This window comes from Chrysemys picta, chromosome 10 (genome assembly GCF_011386835.1).
Source record: "Chrysemys picta bellii isolate R12L10 chromosome 10, ASM1138683v2, whole genome shotgun sequence".
In the NCBI taxonomy this organism is placed as follows: domain Eukaryota; kingdom Metazoa; phylum Chordata; order Testudines; family Emydidae; genus Chrysemys; species Chrysemys picta.
The window spans coordinates 49,822,587-49,840,897 of record NC_088800.1 but is presented as its reverse complement, the minus strand read 5'-3'; the positions used below and the strand labels follow the sequence as shown (position 1 = coordinate 49,840,897).

The 18,311-nt window shown below is 46.1% G+C and overlaps 1 protein-coding gene across 2 annotated transcripts; it reads left to right on the top strand.

The window, feature by feature from the left end:
* The first annotated feature begins 6,185 nt into the window (after positions 1-6,185).
* C10H8orf33 (chromosome 10 C8orf33 homolog) lies at positions 6,186-16,950 on the top strand. 2 transcript variants are annotated; one of them, XM_005294411.4, is made up of 8 exons: positions 6,186-6,916; positions 8,758-8,825; positions 10,228-10,318; positions 12,290-12,427; positions 13,103-13,797; positions 15,404-15,494; positions 15,616-15,762; positions 15,932-16,950. In XM_005294411.4, the coding sequence occupies exons 2-8, from the start codon at positions 8,817-8,819 to the stop codon at positions 16,144-16,146; spliced, it is 1,386 nt and encodes a 461-aa protein (XP_005294468.1). In that variant the 5' UTR covers positions 6,186-6,916; positions 8,758-8,816; the 3' UTR covers positions 16,147-16,950. The 2 variants fall into 2 exon arrangements, with proteins under 2 accessions (XP_005294468.1, XP_008172197.1); XM_008173975.4 differs by having other exon boundaries at positions 6,455-6,811.
* Positions 16,951-18,311: the final 1,361 nt, after the last annotated feature.

The following is an 18,311-nucleotide window of genomic DNA, read 5'->3' as shown; positions in this document are numbered from 1 at the left end:
GCTTGCTGGTCTGTTAGTTTCTTTGTGTCAGTGATGAGGTGAGATACTTTTGCTGTAGGGAATGTATCCAAAATGGCAGTGATGTAACTGGACACCATTCCATCTTGAGGTGCAGGGTTCTCTCAGGGTTTATGTCCTCACTAGAAGCTCTGGATGGGATTAGATGATTGTTTATCTGCTCATTCTCATAATTATCTTCACTTGATGTGTCAGTTAGCTTTCGGACTCTACAGAAGGCTGAGAGAGTTTCCATTCTAATCCTGATCTTGATTCTGAACTTGCCAACAAGAAAATGTATCTGAAATGCCCCCTCACAGGTAGAGGAGACAGTGTCTGAGATACTTTAGGTCAATCAGACAATGATAGGACTTAAACTGTGGTGAAGCTTAGCAAGTTTGGTGTTCATAAAGAAACCTTAAATCTGGTAGGTTTCAGTTAGGTTTGTTCTTCCTTGCAATACCTTTTTATAAGTTCACTGGAAACAACATCTGAATGAGCCCTCATTGTAGTTGTAACCCCTGCTGGCATCACTGGTCTCCTCTGAGAATTTCTAACATCTGCTGCCTAGATGAGCAGATACTCTGCCCTCCCAGACTGCAACATTTGAAGGAGATATCAAATGTTGTGCTAGCATGTGCAGCACTCTGGGGTTCCACATCTCACCAGTGGCACTTCTGACGGCCATGGAGCCTCTGTATAAAAATGGAGGAAATTTCAGGACAAAAAAAGTTTGATAGACCCTAATTTTGAGAATGTTTTACTTATTTTTTTTGTAATTGAATAAATGTTATAGATTTAAGTGCTCAAAAGGCGGTATAAATATAGTCTGACTTTAAGGTAAAATATAAAATAGATTTATTAACTACAGAAAGATAGACTTTAAGTGATAGAAAACAGATTAAAGAAGATTACTTAAACAAAATGCAATCTAAATCTTATACACTACACGGGATTTGAATCAAACAGTGTCTCACCCTGTTAGAATCATTAGGGTTGGAAGAGATCTCAGGAGGTCATCTAGTCTAACCCCCTGCTCAAAGCAGGACCAACACCAACTAAATCATCCCAGCCAGGGATTTGTCAAAACCTCTAAGGATGGAGATTCCACCTTATAGTACAAGCAGTTTGTAGCTGTTTTATTCACAGGTAGGAATCCTCTCTTCTAGCCTGGGACAAGCACTTCCCCCAGTTCAATCTCTGTTTCAAAGGTGTTTCCAGATGTTCTCTTGGGTGGAGAATGAGGCCTCTTGGTGATGTCATTTCCCCCTTTTGTAGTTTCTTCCATAGGGCAGGAACCCCTTTGTTCCCAGCCCAGTTTGTGGAAAAATACAAGTACCAAAATGGAGTTCAGTATCATGTGATCTCCTCACATGGCCTTGCATGCTTTACTGAGTCAGAGCAGGGGCCATTACCCATATTCCAGATAGAACTTTCTCAGGAAAGGGGGGAGGGATAGCTCAGTGGTTTGAGCATTGGCCTGCTAAACCCAGGGTTGTGAGTTCAATCCTTGAGGGGGCCATTTAGGGAACTGGGGTAAAAATCTGTCTGGGGATTGGTCCTGCTTTGAGGAGGGGGTTGGACTAGATGACCTACTGAGGTCCCTTCCAATCCTGATATTCTATGATTCTATGAAGGAAGGTCCATCAGGTGTAGATAGGCTTCTTCCATGGTCCATTGTGAGTTAAGTGTTCTTTGATGGGCCATTCAACTTGAATAGTTCCTTCACAATGTGCTGGCCAGACTAGAAGTAAAGCTTTGTGGGTGTTACCCAGAGCAAGCACATTTGAAATACACATGCATAGTCAATATTCATTACTCCAGAAACAAATATAATACATGCATACAAATAGGATAATCATATTCAGCAAATCATAACTTTTCCATTGACACCTTATGTGACACTTTGACATAATTATGATGCACTGTGTACAATCATACCACAATGGTGAATATGGGGTGCAGTGTATCCAGTCAGTTGTTGGTGTGTGTTGATATGGGATGGTTGAATTGAAAATGAGTATGTTAAGGGGAGTTGGCATGCTCCAGTGACTGAATATTTGGAGAGCAGTTTTGGTGAGGGGAGTGACTGTTTTAACCTATCAGAGGGGTAGCCGTGTTAGTCTGAATCTGTAAAAAGCAACAGAGGGTCCTGTGGCACCTTTGATACTAACAGAAGTATTGGGAGCATAAGCTTTCGTGGGTAAGAACCTCACTTCTTCAGATGCAAGTAATGGAAATCTCCAGAGGCAGGTATAAATCAGTGTGGCGATAACGAGGGGTTAGTTCAATCAGGGAGGGTGAGGTGCTCTGCTAGCAGTTGAGGTGTGAACACCAAGGGAGGAGAAACTGCTTCTGTAGTTGGATAGCCATTCATAGTCTTTGTTTAATCCTGATCTGATGGTGTCAAATTTGCAAATGAACTGGAGCTCAGCAGTTTCTCTTTGGAGTCTGGTCCTGAAGTTTTTTTTGCTGTAAGATGGCTACCTTTACATCTGCTATTGTGTGGCCAGGGAGGTTGAAGTGTTCTCCTACAGGTTTTTGTATATTGCCATTCCTGATATCTGACTTGTGTCCATTTATCCTCTTGCGTAGTGACTGGACAGGACCAACTGTCCGTCACCCCCACCCACCCCCAGAGTGAGGTGAGCCTTACCTCATCGCACTCCCAAACTGACCAAAGGAAGGGGGTGACTCACTCGAGAGTCCAACAGATCCTTTGTTGTTGCCTAAGTCAGTGTCCTTTGTTCCTGTGAGGCTGGGCTGGGTTTGTCCCATGCATGCCCTGATGAGGTGTGAACTGCCCCTCTGCTTCTGGAGAGTTTTTGCCTGGGCTTGCTTTAAGCCATGAGGACACATTTTCAGCCTCATAACTATATACATGAAATTACAAGGTATAACATTACTATAACAATGATTGCTATAATATTACCATAACAACAATACTCAGTGCATCATGAGCCTTCTGAACTGATAACAAACTTTGCATTAGATACCACACAATCATATTATAAGGATGAACATGAGTGTGCTGGGTGTTCCCCCGAGGTACAGAACGTCACAGTATACAGTACCATGGTAAGTGGACCTAAGTTATGCTAATGCAGTTATGTGAATAACGTAACTGAAGTCCATGTAGCTTAGGTTGATTTATCGCAGCATCTACACTACACTGTGTCGATGGGAGACACTCTCCCACTGACTTCCCTTATGCTTCTTGGGGAGCTGGAGTCCCAGAGTCCACTGGAGAGCACGCTCTCCCATCGATTTAGTGGGCCTTCACTGCATTGATTGCAGCCCCCCGCTCAGGGCCGGCTCTAGCTTTTTTGCTGCCCCAAGCAGCAAAAAAAAGCGCCGCCCCCCAGGCCCCCCGCCGAGCACCGCCGGAACCCCCCCCAGAGCGCTGCCCCCCCGCCGAGCACCGCAGCCCACCCCCCCCCGCGCCGAGCGCCGCTGGAAACACCCCCCCCCCCCAGTGCCGAGCCCCACGACACCCCCCGCTGCCGGAGCCCGCCCCTGCCAAGCGCTGCCGGAACCCCCATCCAGTGCCGCGCCTGCGCCGCCCCCTTGCCGAGCCCTGCGCAACCGGAGCCCGTGCCGCCAGAGCGCTTCCCCCCCGCAGAATGCCGCGCTCCCCCCGCCGCCCCTTACCAGGTGCCGCCCCAAGCATGCGCTTGGGTGCCTGGAGCCGGCCCTGCCCCCGCTCCCCCCAATCTACTGGTAAGTGTTGACATGGCCTCAGTCTTGCAAACATTTTCACATGTGCTTAACTTTAAACAGCTGAGTAGCTACAGTGCCCTCCTGGGGCTACTCTTTACTGAAGCAGTGGCAAAATTCAGGATCAGGAGCTTAATGTTTGCCTCCCCATCTTCAAATTAGATATTACTGCTTCACTTTCTCATCCCCAATACAATGTTCTTATTACAGATTTCCCTTTAATAATTGTACTGACCTGGTCCAGTGCTAATAAAATCAGCTCACCCTTCTGCCCCAGAAGGAAGGGAGCAACTATTGCCAGCTGAGGGGAAAATGAGGCCGTGCACTTGGGCTGTGGTGTCCAGCAGAGTGCATCTGTGTACAATAAACTGCTTTTGTTTTTTCACTGATCTCTATTACTGGTCTAGTAATAAGGGGAGAGACAGAATCCCTCTTAGGAGTAGTGTGTTCTGAGTTACATGCATACAGGTTGGATAAACACAGTCAATAGGTCTTAAGTTTTTCAATGATACCCCACATCAGCCATCTTGCATAAAGTATATATTAGCTATGTCATATCCATATCATAAGCATATTTTCATAAAGAATGTAGAGTATAATGTCACACCCTACATGTATGTTTGCTGATCTGCAAATACTAAAGGAGCATGCATCTTTGGGTGCAAACGCTCTTGACAATAGTGCAGAGCCATGCAAGCTCCATGATTCTGTGTGAGATGGCAGACAGTGAGGAGGGTCAGGCACGTTAGTGGGTTTAGAAAAAAAAGGTGTAAACATTATGTATACACTTATGTATGGGATACATATAAAATTAGTGGATGGTTAACAATGCATTATAAGAAGTTTGATCCCATGGCCACAACCACCCCGTCTGACCTATTTGGTACCCAGCATACACTACCAAACAAAAGCTTCCCAAAATACAGTAGGTGGACAGTGGGATATCTATTCATGGTGCACCTGACTCTGAATCTATACAAGTGCTGCTGAGGTAAGGAGTCCAGGAGGCATGCACACAAGTGACATAGTAACCGTAGTGACTCTATGGTGACATAACTTGAGTTAACCCACACTTAAACTGTAGATATGGCTTTATGTATATTAAATGTTTGAGAGTATGAGGGTAGATTAAGATTCATTCAGGTGTTTAGGCTCAAGGCATTGGAACTGGCCTTACTGCACCCTACAGGCTCAGGAACAAAGAGGCACATAAAAAAAAGATGATATTTATTTATTAAAATTTCTTGACTCAAGATTTTAGAATTCTTGTGGTTGTAAAGGTATCTTGGGGTTGTAGATGTGTGTTCATTATATTTTGAAAGGAAAAACTATGAATGGGTTGAACAAAGAATTAGATCAGTCCCTCAGGATAAGTAGATTGGCTATTAGCCAAGATAATCAGGGATGCAGGCCCATGCTCTACATGTCCCTAAAATGTTCTTTGACTGCTAGATGCTGGGAGTGAACAATGGGATGGTTCAATTAGTCATTGCCTGGTCTGATCATTCCCTTAGAAGCACCTGGCAGTGGCCACTGTCACAAGACAGGATATTAGATTAGGCGGACTATTGGTCTGACCACCAATATTTACACCATTGGTGGATTGACTCAAAACAAAGTTTTGACAATAGGCCAGAAATTCAGTCAGAGTGGAAGTCAGATGATCCAACAGAATAAACATCTGCTCCAAAAATGAGAAGAAAAAATCAAGAATTAAAAATTCAGGGAATCCTAGCAGCAGCTAAGACAACTTGGGAAACAGCTAGGAGACTCTGTGCATTCAGATACAGCAGTGGTTCCCAAACTTTAACAGCCCGCAAACCCCTTTCACTAAATTGTGAAATATCATGAACCCCCTCCTAAAAATGAATATTTTCAGGGATTTAAGTCTAAATTTCCTCAATGTGATGGATGCCCCAACTGCCGGCCCTGCTCTTCCTGGGGCTCGGGCTGGGGTTCGGGCTGCCGGCTCCCCCGCTGACGGGGGCAGGGCTCGGGCTGCCAGCCCCAACTGCCTGGCCCTGCTCTTCCTGGGGCTCAGGCTGCCAACCCTACATGGGGAGCACTGGGGTTCAGGCTGCTGGCTCCCCCGCTGCCCACCGGGACTCGGGCTGCCAGCCCCAACTGCCCGGCCCCGCTCTCCCTGGGGCTCAAGTTGCCAGCCCCCCGCGGAGCGCTGGGGTTCAGGCTACCGGCTCCCCTGCTGACGGGGGCAGAGCTCAGGCTGCCAGTCCCAACTGCCCGGCCCCGCTCTTCCTGGGGCTTGGGCTGCCAGCCCTGCGCGGAGCGCTAGGGTTTGGGCTGCCGGCTCCTTTGTTTCTGAGGGGATATATATAAAATGTTTCACTGAATTAAGTCTCAGGGATTATCTACACTGGCAAGTTAAAGCTCTCTAACTTGCTGGCTCAGGGGTGTGAAAATTCATCCACCCACCCCGATCGCAGCAAGTTTGAGCGCTTTAAAGCACTAGCGTGGACAGGCTCGGTTCCCAGTGCTTGGAGCTAATCCCCTCGTCATGGTGGATTACCAGGAGCACTGGCACCCGCGACAGCGCTTTGAAATTTGTAGTGTAGACATAGCCTCAGTAGGTTAGATCAGACAAAGAGGAGATGCATTGACTGGGCATTGGGATGCCTGTGCCTTTAAGAGCCCAGCCCTGGGAAGCCGATGCTGAGAGGTGCTGTCTGTGAGAGGGGGAAATAAAAAAGCCCCTCTGCCCCCCCCCCCCACCATTTTTGCAAACACTGGTGTCTCAGTCACACTGGGGTAACTGTTACCCCCGGTGCCCCTGACTGTGCTGGGTTTTGCCCTCTGACGCCCTCTGCCAGTGCCTCACTCCTGGGCTTAACTCCGCCTCCTCACCCCCATTCCTGATTTTCCCTTTAGCCCCTCTTCTACTGCTGCCTCCAGCTGCTTGACCCCCCCAGAGCAGTAAATTTCCACCCCCTGCTCAGACCCTGGCCACCACCACACCCCCGATTCGCCCCCTTTGCCCCTTTTTAATCCCTGTCAAAAGCAGTCAGCAAAATCCTACGGGTATAAGGGCAGGGTGAAGGGCAGTGGCTTCAGCAGATGTACTGAGCGTGCTCAATACACGGTAAGTAGCACATTTTTAGCAGCGCGCAGAGCGGACCCTGCCGGAAAGGAGCGCGGTAGGGGAAGGAGTTCGGGACGGATTACCCCTCCCCCACGCTATCGACAGGTGAGGAGCAGAGCCGGCCTCGGGGTGTCTGTCTGCAGAGCTGGGGGGAGGGGCTGTCCTAGTGCTCATGGGGGTTGAGGCTGGCAGGGAGTAGGTTATAGCTTTGACAACCATCGCCATTCTGACAGTGTTACTGGTTCATCTCTTGCATCACTAAACAGACCAAGGGGTCTCAGTACCCAGCTCTGCCAACTGGGCTGTGGGCTCTTTACTGTATAGCACTTTGCACACTTGAGCAGTACTCAATTGTAGCCCCATTGCGGGGGGGGGGGGGGGAATGTGTGCTTTCAGTAAGGATTCCTTGGCTGTGGAACTCTGCTCTCTTCCCCCTGCTCCTCAGAGTCCTGATTTGTTGATCAGAACAAAGCTTATCTACTTTCTGGACTTACCCTGAGTAGGTTGATAGAATGGGGCATAAATGTTTGGGGAGGAGAAGTGGGGTACTGAATTTGGGGAGGGCTGGGTGGTCGTTTTGTGGATATGGCTGTGATGGAGTAGGGAGTGGGGCGGATTGACCTGGGAATGTTGTGTGGGAGTTTTACTGGGACTGTCTGCACTGGTGATGGGGATATCAGGGCGTGACTTCACTTGAGGGATGATACGTGAGCATGTAACCTGAGCCCAGGAGGGGAGTTGGGGCCAGGTGACACCTTTGCCAAACTGGACAAAGGCTGGGGGGGGGGGGAGAGTGTGAGGCTGGGTGAGACTGCTGGAGGGGGTTTTGGTTGAGAGTTGACTGGGGAAATGGAGGGATCCCCTGGGCTGGGATCTAAGCTCCCTGCCCCTCAGATGGACCTGACTGAGGGGGTTCTGTGGTCTGTACCTACAAGCTCTGATTTGGACGGTGTTCCTGTCATCTAATAAACCTTCTGTTTTACTGGCTGTCTGAGAGTCACGGTGAATCGCAGGAAGGGGGGGGTGCAGGGCCCTGACTCCCCCACACTCCATGACAGTGGCTCCAGTGGGATCCGTTAATAAAGAAATGTGCAAGCTCTTAGAGTTTGGTAGGAGACATTATTGCACTAGACATAATTAAATCATGATGGTGGCTTGGGTCAATAGTCACTGGCAGCATCCTTTATTCTGTTGGGTCCTGACCCTCTGTCGTGAGCATAGGGTTGCCAGGTGTCTGTTTTTTGACTGGTCAAAAAGGGACACTGGCACCTCTGGCTGCTAAATGTCTGGTTGGCCACATTAGGTGCTCAGCCAATCATTAAAAGACAAAAACAATCACTTTGCATTCTGCAGCCTCCCCTAATGACATCAGTGATTGGTTGCTGAAGAAGTCTGTCAGAGATGGAGCACCAATTGAAAGTAGCCATCTTAGGCCTTGGCTACACTTACCCGCTAGTTCGGCGGCTGGCAATCGAACTTCTGGGTTCGACTAATCGCGTCTAGTCTGGACGCGATAAGTCGAACCCGGAAGTGCTCGCCGTCGACTGCGGTACTCCAGCTCGGCGAGAGGAGTACCGCGGAGTCGACGGGGGAGCCTGCCTGCCGAGTGTGGACCAAGGTAAGTTCGAACTAAGGTACTTCGACTTCAGCTACGTTATTCACGTAGCTGAAGTTGCGTACCTTAGTTCGAATTAGGGGGGTAGTGTAGACCAAGCCTTAGTTTTGATCCCACTCTTGCCTTCCACCCTTGGAAATCCTCCACAATAGGGAGCTTTCTGAAACTAGCAACTAGGTAAAATGCTTTTACTTCTTTCCCACTCCTGAAATGTTACTTTGAAGTACTCCGAGGGGTGCTTCCATCACCGCTTCTTGCTGCCTCTGGATTTCTTCATTCCTTCCTATGATATAAAGGAAGCAAAAGCTCACTTACTGTCTTGTGATTCTAGGTAACAGGAGCGATGTAAGAGGATTCCAGAGCTGCACATTAGCAAGGCCAGCTTTCCTAATGGAAGAGGTAAAAACTCATTGTGCTCTTCTCTGCCTTCTGCACTCAAGTTGATAGATACAATTAAAACTGCCACCTGGCCTGATCTTTCAAGGCATTTTCCTGCTGCCCCGTGCAGAGTTTGCCATGCATTTTTCCCCTCAAAGCTCCCCACAATTCTCCACATATCAACAGGCTGACCATATGTCCATCTGTTAATATTTGTAATAGCTTCAAAAAAGCCTTCATATTTTTGTAGTGATAAATGCAATGGAACATATTGTTCAGAGTACAGCACTTTGCTAACAGTATTACATTCCGGTAAAAAAGTTTGTATTGATCCCCAAGTATATACGATTGCAAAATGAAACCCTAATTTAAAATATTTCAAAATATTAAAAAGGGACCAATATAATTTCTAACTCATCTTTAAACTTGTCATCTTTAAACCTACACAAACTATTTTCATTTTAACTTTTTCCTATGGTATATTCTTGAGGAATATAAGAAGTCTTGGAAATCATCTACAGTCAATCAATCCTAAGGTCTACCACTTTTGTAGTAATAATGAAAAAGAATCCAGGTCAAAGTTTTTAAAACTGACTAGTGATTTTGGGAGCCCAACTTGAGACCCCTTAAAGAAGCCTGATTTTACTGAAAATGATGAGCACCTGCCCTCTTGAATTCAGGCCCTGTTGAGGTATCTCAAGTTGAGCCCCCAAAAATTATTAGTCAGTTTTGAAAATCTTGGCCCTAATCTTTTGGGTTTAGTGAGTCTTCTGTTTGTTCAATGTAACTCAATTATGTATGTTCAAATGTATTTAATTATCTGTTTGATATACTTCACTCTTTCCATTGTAACATAGATACAAGTTACTTAATGCAACCAAGAGAGAGTGGTTGGGGATGGGGTATAAGTTTTATACAAAGGAGATAATTTCCTGACCGAGAGATCTGTTAGACTGGAAACTGTTTTTCAAAGAGGATTGGTGGGAACCCATCACGTAGGACCTTTAAATTAGACACGGCATCAAACTAGAAAAATCCTATAGGGAAAATCCTGACCGCATAGAAATGGACAGGATGACAGACAGTGGACACATCTTTTCTGTCACTAATTTCTATGATACAGGGGCCTCATTCAATAGGCTTTTAACAATTTAACCATAAAACCACCACCACTCTCACTCTGAGCCTGGATTAATACAGGGCCCATAGTACTTTTATTCTTCATTGCTTTGCAGCTGATGTGCAACATTCATAGAATTTAAGGCCAAAAGGGACCATTGTGATCATCTTATCATAGCTCAGGCCAGAGAATTTTAGAATAACCTTTTTTGGTGTCAGCTACAAGGGTGTGGGGTTGGTATATGTACACGTCCACACTTTAAAAATAAACATTGTCCCATCTGTGCACTTCCCAATATCCTAGACTCCCCAAGGGACATTCCAAGATGAGCTGGAATGGTGTATTTTGCAGCTGGAAACAGGCCTCCTTCGTCTCAATCCAACCCCAAAACAAGGTATGTTTTCTGGTTAAAATCTAAACTCAGTGCTGGTTCAGTTCACCCAGAAGCCTTTCTAATTTCTCTGTCTATTGAATTATAATTGGAATTTTTTCTAAATGTAAAATGTAATGAAACATTTTGTCCTTATTTAACATCTGTTCTACTTTGAACTCCATCTGCCTATCCGCTCTTAATCCTGCCTGTCTCCTTCCTTATGCATTGTTTCTTCTCTCTTCATTTTCCTTTTAGCTCCTATGCCTCATTCCTCCCTTCCCCTTAGTTGTGCCCTTTCACTTACATATTGCTCAGCTACTTCAGGCTTCCTACAGTGCTTTGCAGCTCAGACAGTGGTTTCATCCCCCTCAGTGCTTTGATCACTCACATTCTGTATCTGATACTTTATCTGTGGTATAATCCCACAATCTCAAGTGACTGCTGCTGCATAGTATCAATAGAGATGCCCCTTAAATGCTTGTAGCTTTATTTTTTTAAGCATGTTCCTCACTGTCCCTGGAAAAAGATGAAATCACTTAAAAGAGAAACTTTACTGCCCATTAAAATACTGGCTTCAGGGTATTCAGGAACGTTTTAAGAGTTCATACCTGTTGATCCACCAGGCCCAGTATCATGCCTCCAGCAGTGACCACTACTTAGTGATTCAAAGGAAAGTGAAACTTCCCTTGTAAGGCATCTGGCTGACTGTCATGGTGCACATGAGGATACAAAATTCCTTCCTGAACATTGCAGCCATTGGTTTATGCAGAAGCATGAGATTTGATCATTTATATATTAGAGCATTGCTTCATATGCTATTGGTTATACAAGTATCCTGCAGTCCAGCGGTTCTCAAACTGTGGGTTGGGACCCCAAAGTGGGTCACAACCCCCTTTGAATGGAGTCGCCAGGGCTGGCTTAGACTTGCTGGGGTCGGGGTCTGAGACTGAAACCCGAGCCCCACTGCCCAGGGCTGAAGCCAAAGCCTGAGGGCTTCAGCCCTGGGCAGCAGGACTCAGGTTACAGGCACCCTGCCTGGGGTTGAAGCCCTTGAGCTTCAGCTTTGGCCCCCGCTACCTGGAGCAGAGGGGCTTGGGTGGGCTCAGGCTTTGGTCCTCCTCCTGAGGTTGTAAAGTAATTTTTGTTGTCAGAAGGGGGGTGCAATGCAGTGAAGTTTGAGAACCTTTGCTGTAGTCAATCTCCACATACTATGGGGACAGGTACTATAGAAAGATGTATGCAATAATAAGCTGTGGAGGAAAACAAAGTCCTCACTCTGAGTTTAAAGCAACAAGCCAGAGGCAGCTTTATTATGAGTAATTGCAATATGCACGGGAGAGTACACACGGACAGGGATTCCCCCTCCCAAGGCAGGTCTCTGTTAGATAAATAATTAGGGCAAGCATTTATACCTTTTGTTACAGACAATAATGATCAACAACCTCATCTTGTTTATACATATTCCTTCCTGATATCTTACTTTTCTCAGTTACTTTCTGCTACAGTCTGCGTTCCATTCTTATCTAACACAAGGTCAAAATAACCTCTCACAGTTTTTCCCACTCACCCAGGCCCTGCATTAAAGTTTCATGTTCTTAAATAGAAGAGCTAGCCTGACTCTTGCTCTTCCTGGAAGACTAAGATGTCTGCGCTTTTCCCAACTTCCACAAAGCACATAAAAGTGCTCCCCCAAAAAGCATTACATGGTATTGCATCCATTTGTAGAAATCCCTATCTCTGAACCACTGATAAGGGACTAATTCTGTATGTGGTGTAACTATCCAGTGTCCCAACCAGTAGCCATTCCAGTCCTCATGCAGTCAAAGAATAGCGATTGGGACACATCTGTAGTACTGCCGCTCTGAGACTTTTCTCTGATCCGAGTACCTGGCCGAGGGAAGAAGCACCATTGTTTCCCTCCCTGACTATGGTTCGTAGGACTCACTGTGATCCCATTTCTTGTCTTTGTGTCGGTTGGCTTCTCAAATGCAGCAGAGGAGACGCAGCACCTCCTCAAAGTCCTGCGCTCCCGCAAGGCTGCCTTTGTGAAGAAGCGGCAGGTGATGAACCGCGTGTTTGGGGATTACCGACTGAAGATAGCCGAGGAGCAGAAGAAGATGGAGAAAGCAGGTGAGGCTGGGGCCATCCCTGGAGTCTACAGAACCATTTGGTTCCCTCTGATGTGGTGTTAGCAAATGGCCTTTCTTGAGGCTTCTCGTCCAATCATTCCCATGAGGAATAAACCTTCTTTCCCCCGTCCTGTTCTTTTAAGGGGCCAGCCAGAAGCCATTAAAGTGGAAGGGCCTTTAAGCATATGTAATCCCAGAGCTGAAGGGGGTTTTGAGGGTGAAGTAAAGGTTGTATCTGTCTGAACTTCATGGCATCACTTTGGGGTGGGTCCAGTGTTAAGGAGAAGTTCATAGTTTTGGAAGCTCTACTAGTGACAGCTAGAGTAAGGCCTAACATGGCACTGAGCAGGATGAAATAGCAGAAGATGGGACTCCTCCAAGAATCCATTGTGGATCTGTGTGTGAGATTGGTATGATGGTGGTGCACAAGGCCTGAATAAATAGGAGCGAGTCCTCCCCCTTTCCCCCCCATTCCCTCTGCATGTCAGGCAGTCCCATGTGGAAATGCTGCACTGGGTATCTTGCCCACAGTCCCTTGCTGGTACCAAAATACAATCGCATTCTGCATACACATAGGTTGGGTGTCCCTTATAGAAGTGAATTGTTCTAAGTGTGGCGCCAACATGATAAGAAATCAGAGAATTAATAGAAACACAAATCTTCCTCTTTTCTCTAGCCATGAAACCTGGGAAAGCACAAATACAGCAAGGGAATGTGCAGGTTTCAGGGAGCGTGGTGTATAGGAAGCGATCTGGACAGACCTCTGAGTCAACAACAAACTGGTTCACACCATCTGATGATAGCTTCCGATTCAGCTTTGCACTTCCTGAGATGGATCCACAAGCAACCAGTGGAACTATGGAAGAGGCCCAGGGGGTAGGTGGTTCTGAACGGAGGCCCTCAGAACTAGATGATTTGAGTGGAGTGTTGAACTTTTCCACCCCTGGACAAGAGCCCAAGTTTGCTTTCAATTTTGTCATCCCAGATAAAGATGGCATCAGGGGGCCATCTGTTGTTACAGGCCAAAAAGCAGAGAGTGTAGCAGAAAATGTGACATCAGGTGGCTTATCTGCAGGACCAATTACGCATTCAACTCTGTGGGAGGCTAACATGCCTGAGGTTGTGGGCTGTGTGGCTGGAGGATTGGGGAGAAAGGTTCTCGTTTTAGAGACCCCAAAACCAGAGATCGCCGCTGAAGATGAGGTTAAGGCAGAGAAGACAGCAGCAACTGGAGCACCCAAGAAGAATAAGAAAAAGAAATCCTCAAATAGTAAGAAGGAGATGGCGGAAGCTGAGGTCAGCAAGAAGGTGAAGGTGGGAGCCAGTGGGTGTGAAGACACAGATTTGTCCCTCCAGGACAAGACCACGCAGGTATGTGAATTAATTTCTGGCTAATAAACAAACATAACCTCACTGTTAAGTCTCCATAGTTTCCTTGGAAGGGAAAGTTAATGTATGTGTGAGGTTTCTAAATCTGTGTGGTAGCACAGGCTGGAAATGGATAGCCATTTATTGCTGCTTATCTCATTAGGGTTTCACTGTGACCAGAAACCTAACAAGTGAGGGTGGACTAGGTGGCTCAAGTTCTTCGGAAGAAGTGAGGTTTTTACTCACGAAAGCTTATGCCCAAATAAATCTGTTAGTCTTTAAGGTGCCACCAGACTCCTTGTTGTTTTTTCAGAAGACCTCCTGTGTCCCAGCCCCTGTCTCTAGGTTTATAATGGCACGGAAAGAGGTTGAAGGTACCAATTGCTCTGAGTCATGTATTCAGGGATCATTAAAGTACACCTTACCATCTGCTAATGCTGCACTGAAGTCTATAGTCTGTTACATTTTTCTTTAAAATGTCAGTGAATTTAGGTCTCATGAATGGTCCCAGATCAGCAATGCTGGAATGTGAAGGCTGCAACACAGGAAGCAGCCGTGAGCTTCCTCCACCACCCAGCTGCTGTGCCTCAACCCTGACCTTGAGAGCTCCCCCTCCAAGAGTGTGTGTGGGGGTGGGAGGTTCAGTCTCTGGCCATTCTGTTATTGGCCTCTCTGTTGAGACAGACAACTACAGTGGTTTGTGCGATGTGGACAGCTGTCCATTAGGAACTGGACTGAGACCCACAAACTCACCTCAGAAGATGAATCTCAGCAACTACTACCCTAGACTAGACCAGCCTGAGGTGAAAAGCCCCACAGCCCTTTACCTATCTCCTGAGGCATCCATCCCTCAGGTGGGCACTGTATATAAGGCACCAGGGTGTAGCTTTCCTAGGTAACTGTGACATAAGAGGCTCTGAAGGAGACTGAAAGCCTGTTGGAAAGAAGTTGTGGAACATGGAGGTGATAAGAGCTTGGGGATTCTCATAAATGTGTAACAGTTACAACATTGTTAGATCTAGAGCATGATGCTACTTCAATTCTAGGAGGCAACCCTGCTACTCCCGCTGCCAGCGTCCAGTCTGTTGGCTATGCTGGACAACACTTAGTGCTTAAATAGCTCCTTCCATTTTCACAGACATTAACTAGCTAACTTGCACATCCCTGGGAAGGCAGGAGAATGGGAGACAGGACACCAGATTCTCTTCTGGATTTTGTCACTCACCCACTGTGCAACCTTGGGAAGGTCATGTTGCCTCTCTCTTCCTTAGTTTTCCCCGCTGGAAAATGATTTATTTTATGTTTGTATAACTGCTGTCAGACCAAAGGCTCCCATAGTGTTGGACAAACATAGGCAAGCAAACCTTCCACATATAGGTGTTGGGAGGCTTCAGTACTGTTTGTGCAAAGGCTTGACATCATCAGGTGGAAGGTGCTGAACATAAAGTGGCATCAAGAATATGAAGTGAAGCCAGCTCTGAGGGAGTGAAAACATGAACATACAACTCCTAAATCTATAGATCCTTGATTTTCCTTGCTGACTAACATATGCTGTTTTAGTTTTTGGACAATTTAGTTTCCTCGCCTTGCTGTGTTCTGTTTTATGTAGCAGTCAGATAAACAGCTGTGGAGGGAAGTGGACTGGTGTGTGGAACAGCTGGAACTTGGCCTGAAGACACAGAAATCCACTCCAAAACAGGGTGAGTAAGCCAGAGAGTGTCTTGTTAGAAGGGAAGGGAGGCAGAAGCAGTGGTGCAGAGAGAGAGCAAAAGGAAAGATTTATATTCTGTGTTCGCATGTCTCTCCTTTCCAATGATTCAGCTGAAGAAGTTCTTCGTGCCATCAAGACACTACGCAGTGACAAGGCCGTGCTGGCAAAGAAGCGTCAGGTAATGCGAGCCATGTTTGGAGATTACAAGAAGATGATGGAGGAGGAGAGACAGAAACAGCTGAAGCTTATGCAGGCAGGTATGAGAGGCAGACTTACATGAGGGACCAGGATGGGAAACCATGCCTGAAAAAAGGGAGCAGGAATACTAATCCCTCCATTATCCATGTAGCCCTAGAGAATGGAATTCTGGTGCATGAGAAGCCTTAATGGTTTTTCTTTGTGTCTTTTTGTCTTCCCCTCTGTAAGCTGTAAAGTCTGCTCAGGTCATGGAGGTGAGGGAGAATGCCCGCAGAAAGAGCAGCCAGGTCTTCCGGAAGTGTTCAGAGGCATCCAGGAAAAGCCCAAGTTCTGCAGGATCCCCTTCTCATCCTCCCAGCCATCCAGAGTCACGCCAGGCCTCTGGCACAAATTCGTTCATGTCCCCAACTTCCCAAGGGGCGTTCCGCTTTAATTTTTTTTAGGAAAGTCCCTTGGACATTTATTGTTTTTGTTTAATGGCTGAAAATGTTGCCAAAATCTGTATAGTCTTAGAGGGTAGAAGGATGCTGAGCAGAGTAAAAGGATCATGTGGGAAACATGCATAGGTTCATAGTGAAAAGACACGAAGTGCCTTGGATCAAGTGTATGTAACAGCTCTATCTATAATGCATACAATTCCCCAGACTCAGTCTGTGGGCTGGACTCCTTTCCTCATACATACCTTTGCTTGGAAACAAATCCAATAAGAAGATCTATGGTCAGAGAAGGGATAAGTAAAGGTGAAGAGAAGCTTAGCACTTTGAAGGCAATTCTTCTGTTGTATGCGAAGTGCAGCTGTCATGCTGGCTGTATGGAACAGAGTAACAAAGTAGGATCGAAACTCCTTGTGGTTGTGGAAGCAGAGAAAGAACTGACAGGAAGGAACTGCAATGCATGACAGTTCGTTAGCAAGAGTCAGGCTAACTGTAACCCTAATAACGCGAGATTTGTAGAAACGAGGATTGTGTGAGGTGAGTGGGAAAGAACTGTGTGAGAAGTTGTTGCAACCTTGTGTAGATAATGTGTAGAAAATATTGTATGTAGGCTAGAGTCAAAACAAGTGAGAAAAATAAGATATCAAGATGGCCTATGTATAAACAAAATGCAGCTGTTGCTTGTTATTGTCTGTAATGAAAGGTATAAATGTTTGCTGTAATTTATTACCTGTAGAGAGACCTGCTTAGCTCTCTCCCTCTGCGCAATTGTGAGAGAAATAAAGCATCTGACTTGCTGTACCCAAACAAAAAGTGAGAACTGTGGCTTTTCTCTGACAATTTGGGGGCTCGTCCGGGATGGCAACGCCCACAAAAGCACCGGCAGGTGCTACGGATCGTTCCCCTTCAAACCCCATGGCGCCACAATAGAGGTAAGAGACCTTTTGAAATCTCTATTGGGGTGTCGGAGGAGGACTGTCCGTGGGGCCGTCTGTCCCTGTTGGGCTCACGCCATCCGAACTTATTGACTGTGCAGCAAGGTCAGATGCTGAGCGGTGTAGGGGAATTGTTTGCCGCCCCCTGTATTCGTATTAAACATGAAAAAGCTGCATCACTCCCAAAGTTCTAGCATTTTGATGCAGTTTACAAAGACACTGGAATAATTTTTTCCCATTGCTGTAGAATTATGGTCGTCTTTTATCCTCACTAGTTTTGTGGTCTCTATTAGGCAAATGTTGACTCTTTTTTGCTTCCAAAGAGCCTGGAATTAATATAGCAGTTTACCATAAAATCCTGCTATCTCCAAAGGTGGCAGGGGACATGAAAACTGCTTCCAAAACTTGGGAGAGCCATTCTGTGGGCTTTCACAGGTTTGTGCTTCAGACCTCTGTAAAGCTGTTCTATAAAGCCATATTCCTTTCCCTGTGCTTCAGCATGGGAGGATCCAGAATGCAGCTGTTCAGTAAAGGGGTACATTACAGTTCCAAGCACAGATACTTTACCTTTGTAAGTTGGAAAGTGGACTGATCACAAGAATGGGCTCTTCCACAGACGCACTGTGTGACCCTGAGCAAGTTATTCCAGCTGTAAAATGGGGATACTGCTTTCCTACTTCAAAGACTTGTTGAACATTAGTTAATAAATAACTGCTGTATAAGAAGCAAGCTTACAGCAGTTTTTAACTCCACTCTTGTTGCTTTCTCATGCTCGAAGCATCTCTGGACCATTATCAGTTGTTAATGTATCTCTTGACTATTTTTGGTTGAAATAGCACAAACCAGATGCTGTGGGTTCCACAAAAATGTTTCATCGCAAAGACACAGTGGCTTTTTAATAAAAAAAAAAAATCTATTTGGAATCTGGGGGACTTTCCTTGTCACTGTTTGTAATAATATGGGGCCTACCCTATGTGACTATTCCAGTAAATTATGAGCGTCTCTTGGATATCTTCCACTCTCTGCTTTGATTCTTTGTAGCCTTGTATTACTGGGCCTTTTGTGGCCACATCTCTAAACTTGCTTGTGCAGTTGGCTTGGTGTGGTAGGACATCTCACAAAGGAGTTGCTTTTGTACTTGGCTGAGTGTTAATGAAAGTCTTGTAGCACAGGCTCACAGTCTGTTTTATAGTGCTGGCTGAGTTACACTGAAAGTAGAAGTTTGTTCTGGTTTTCTTA

Excerpts from the sequence above, each read along its gene's own strand:
- C10H8orf33 (XM_005294411.4), top strand. Across the intron at positions 10,319-12,289 it reads CAATCCAACCCCAAAACAAG|CAGAGGAGACGCAGCACCTC; the intron begins GTATGTTTTCTG and ends TCTCAAATGCAG. Across the intron at positions 15,763-15,931 it reads GCTGAAGCTTATGCAGGCAG|CTGTAAAGTCTGCTCAGGTC; the intron begins GTATGAGAGGCA and ends CCCCTCTGTAAG.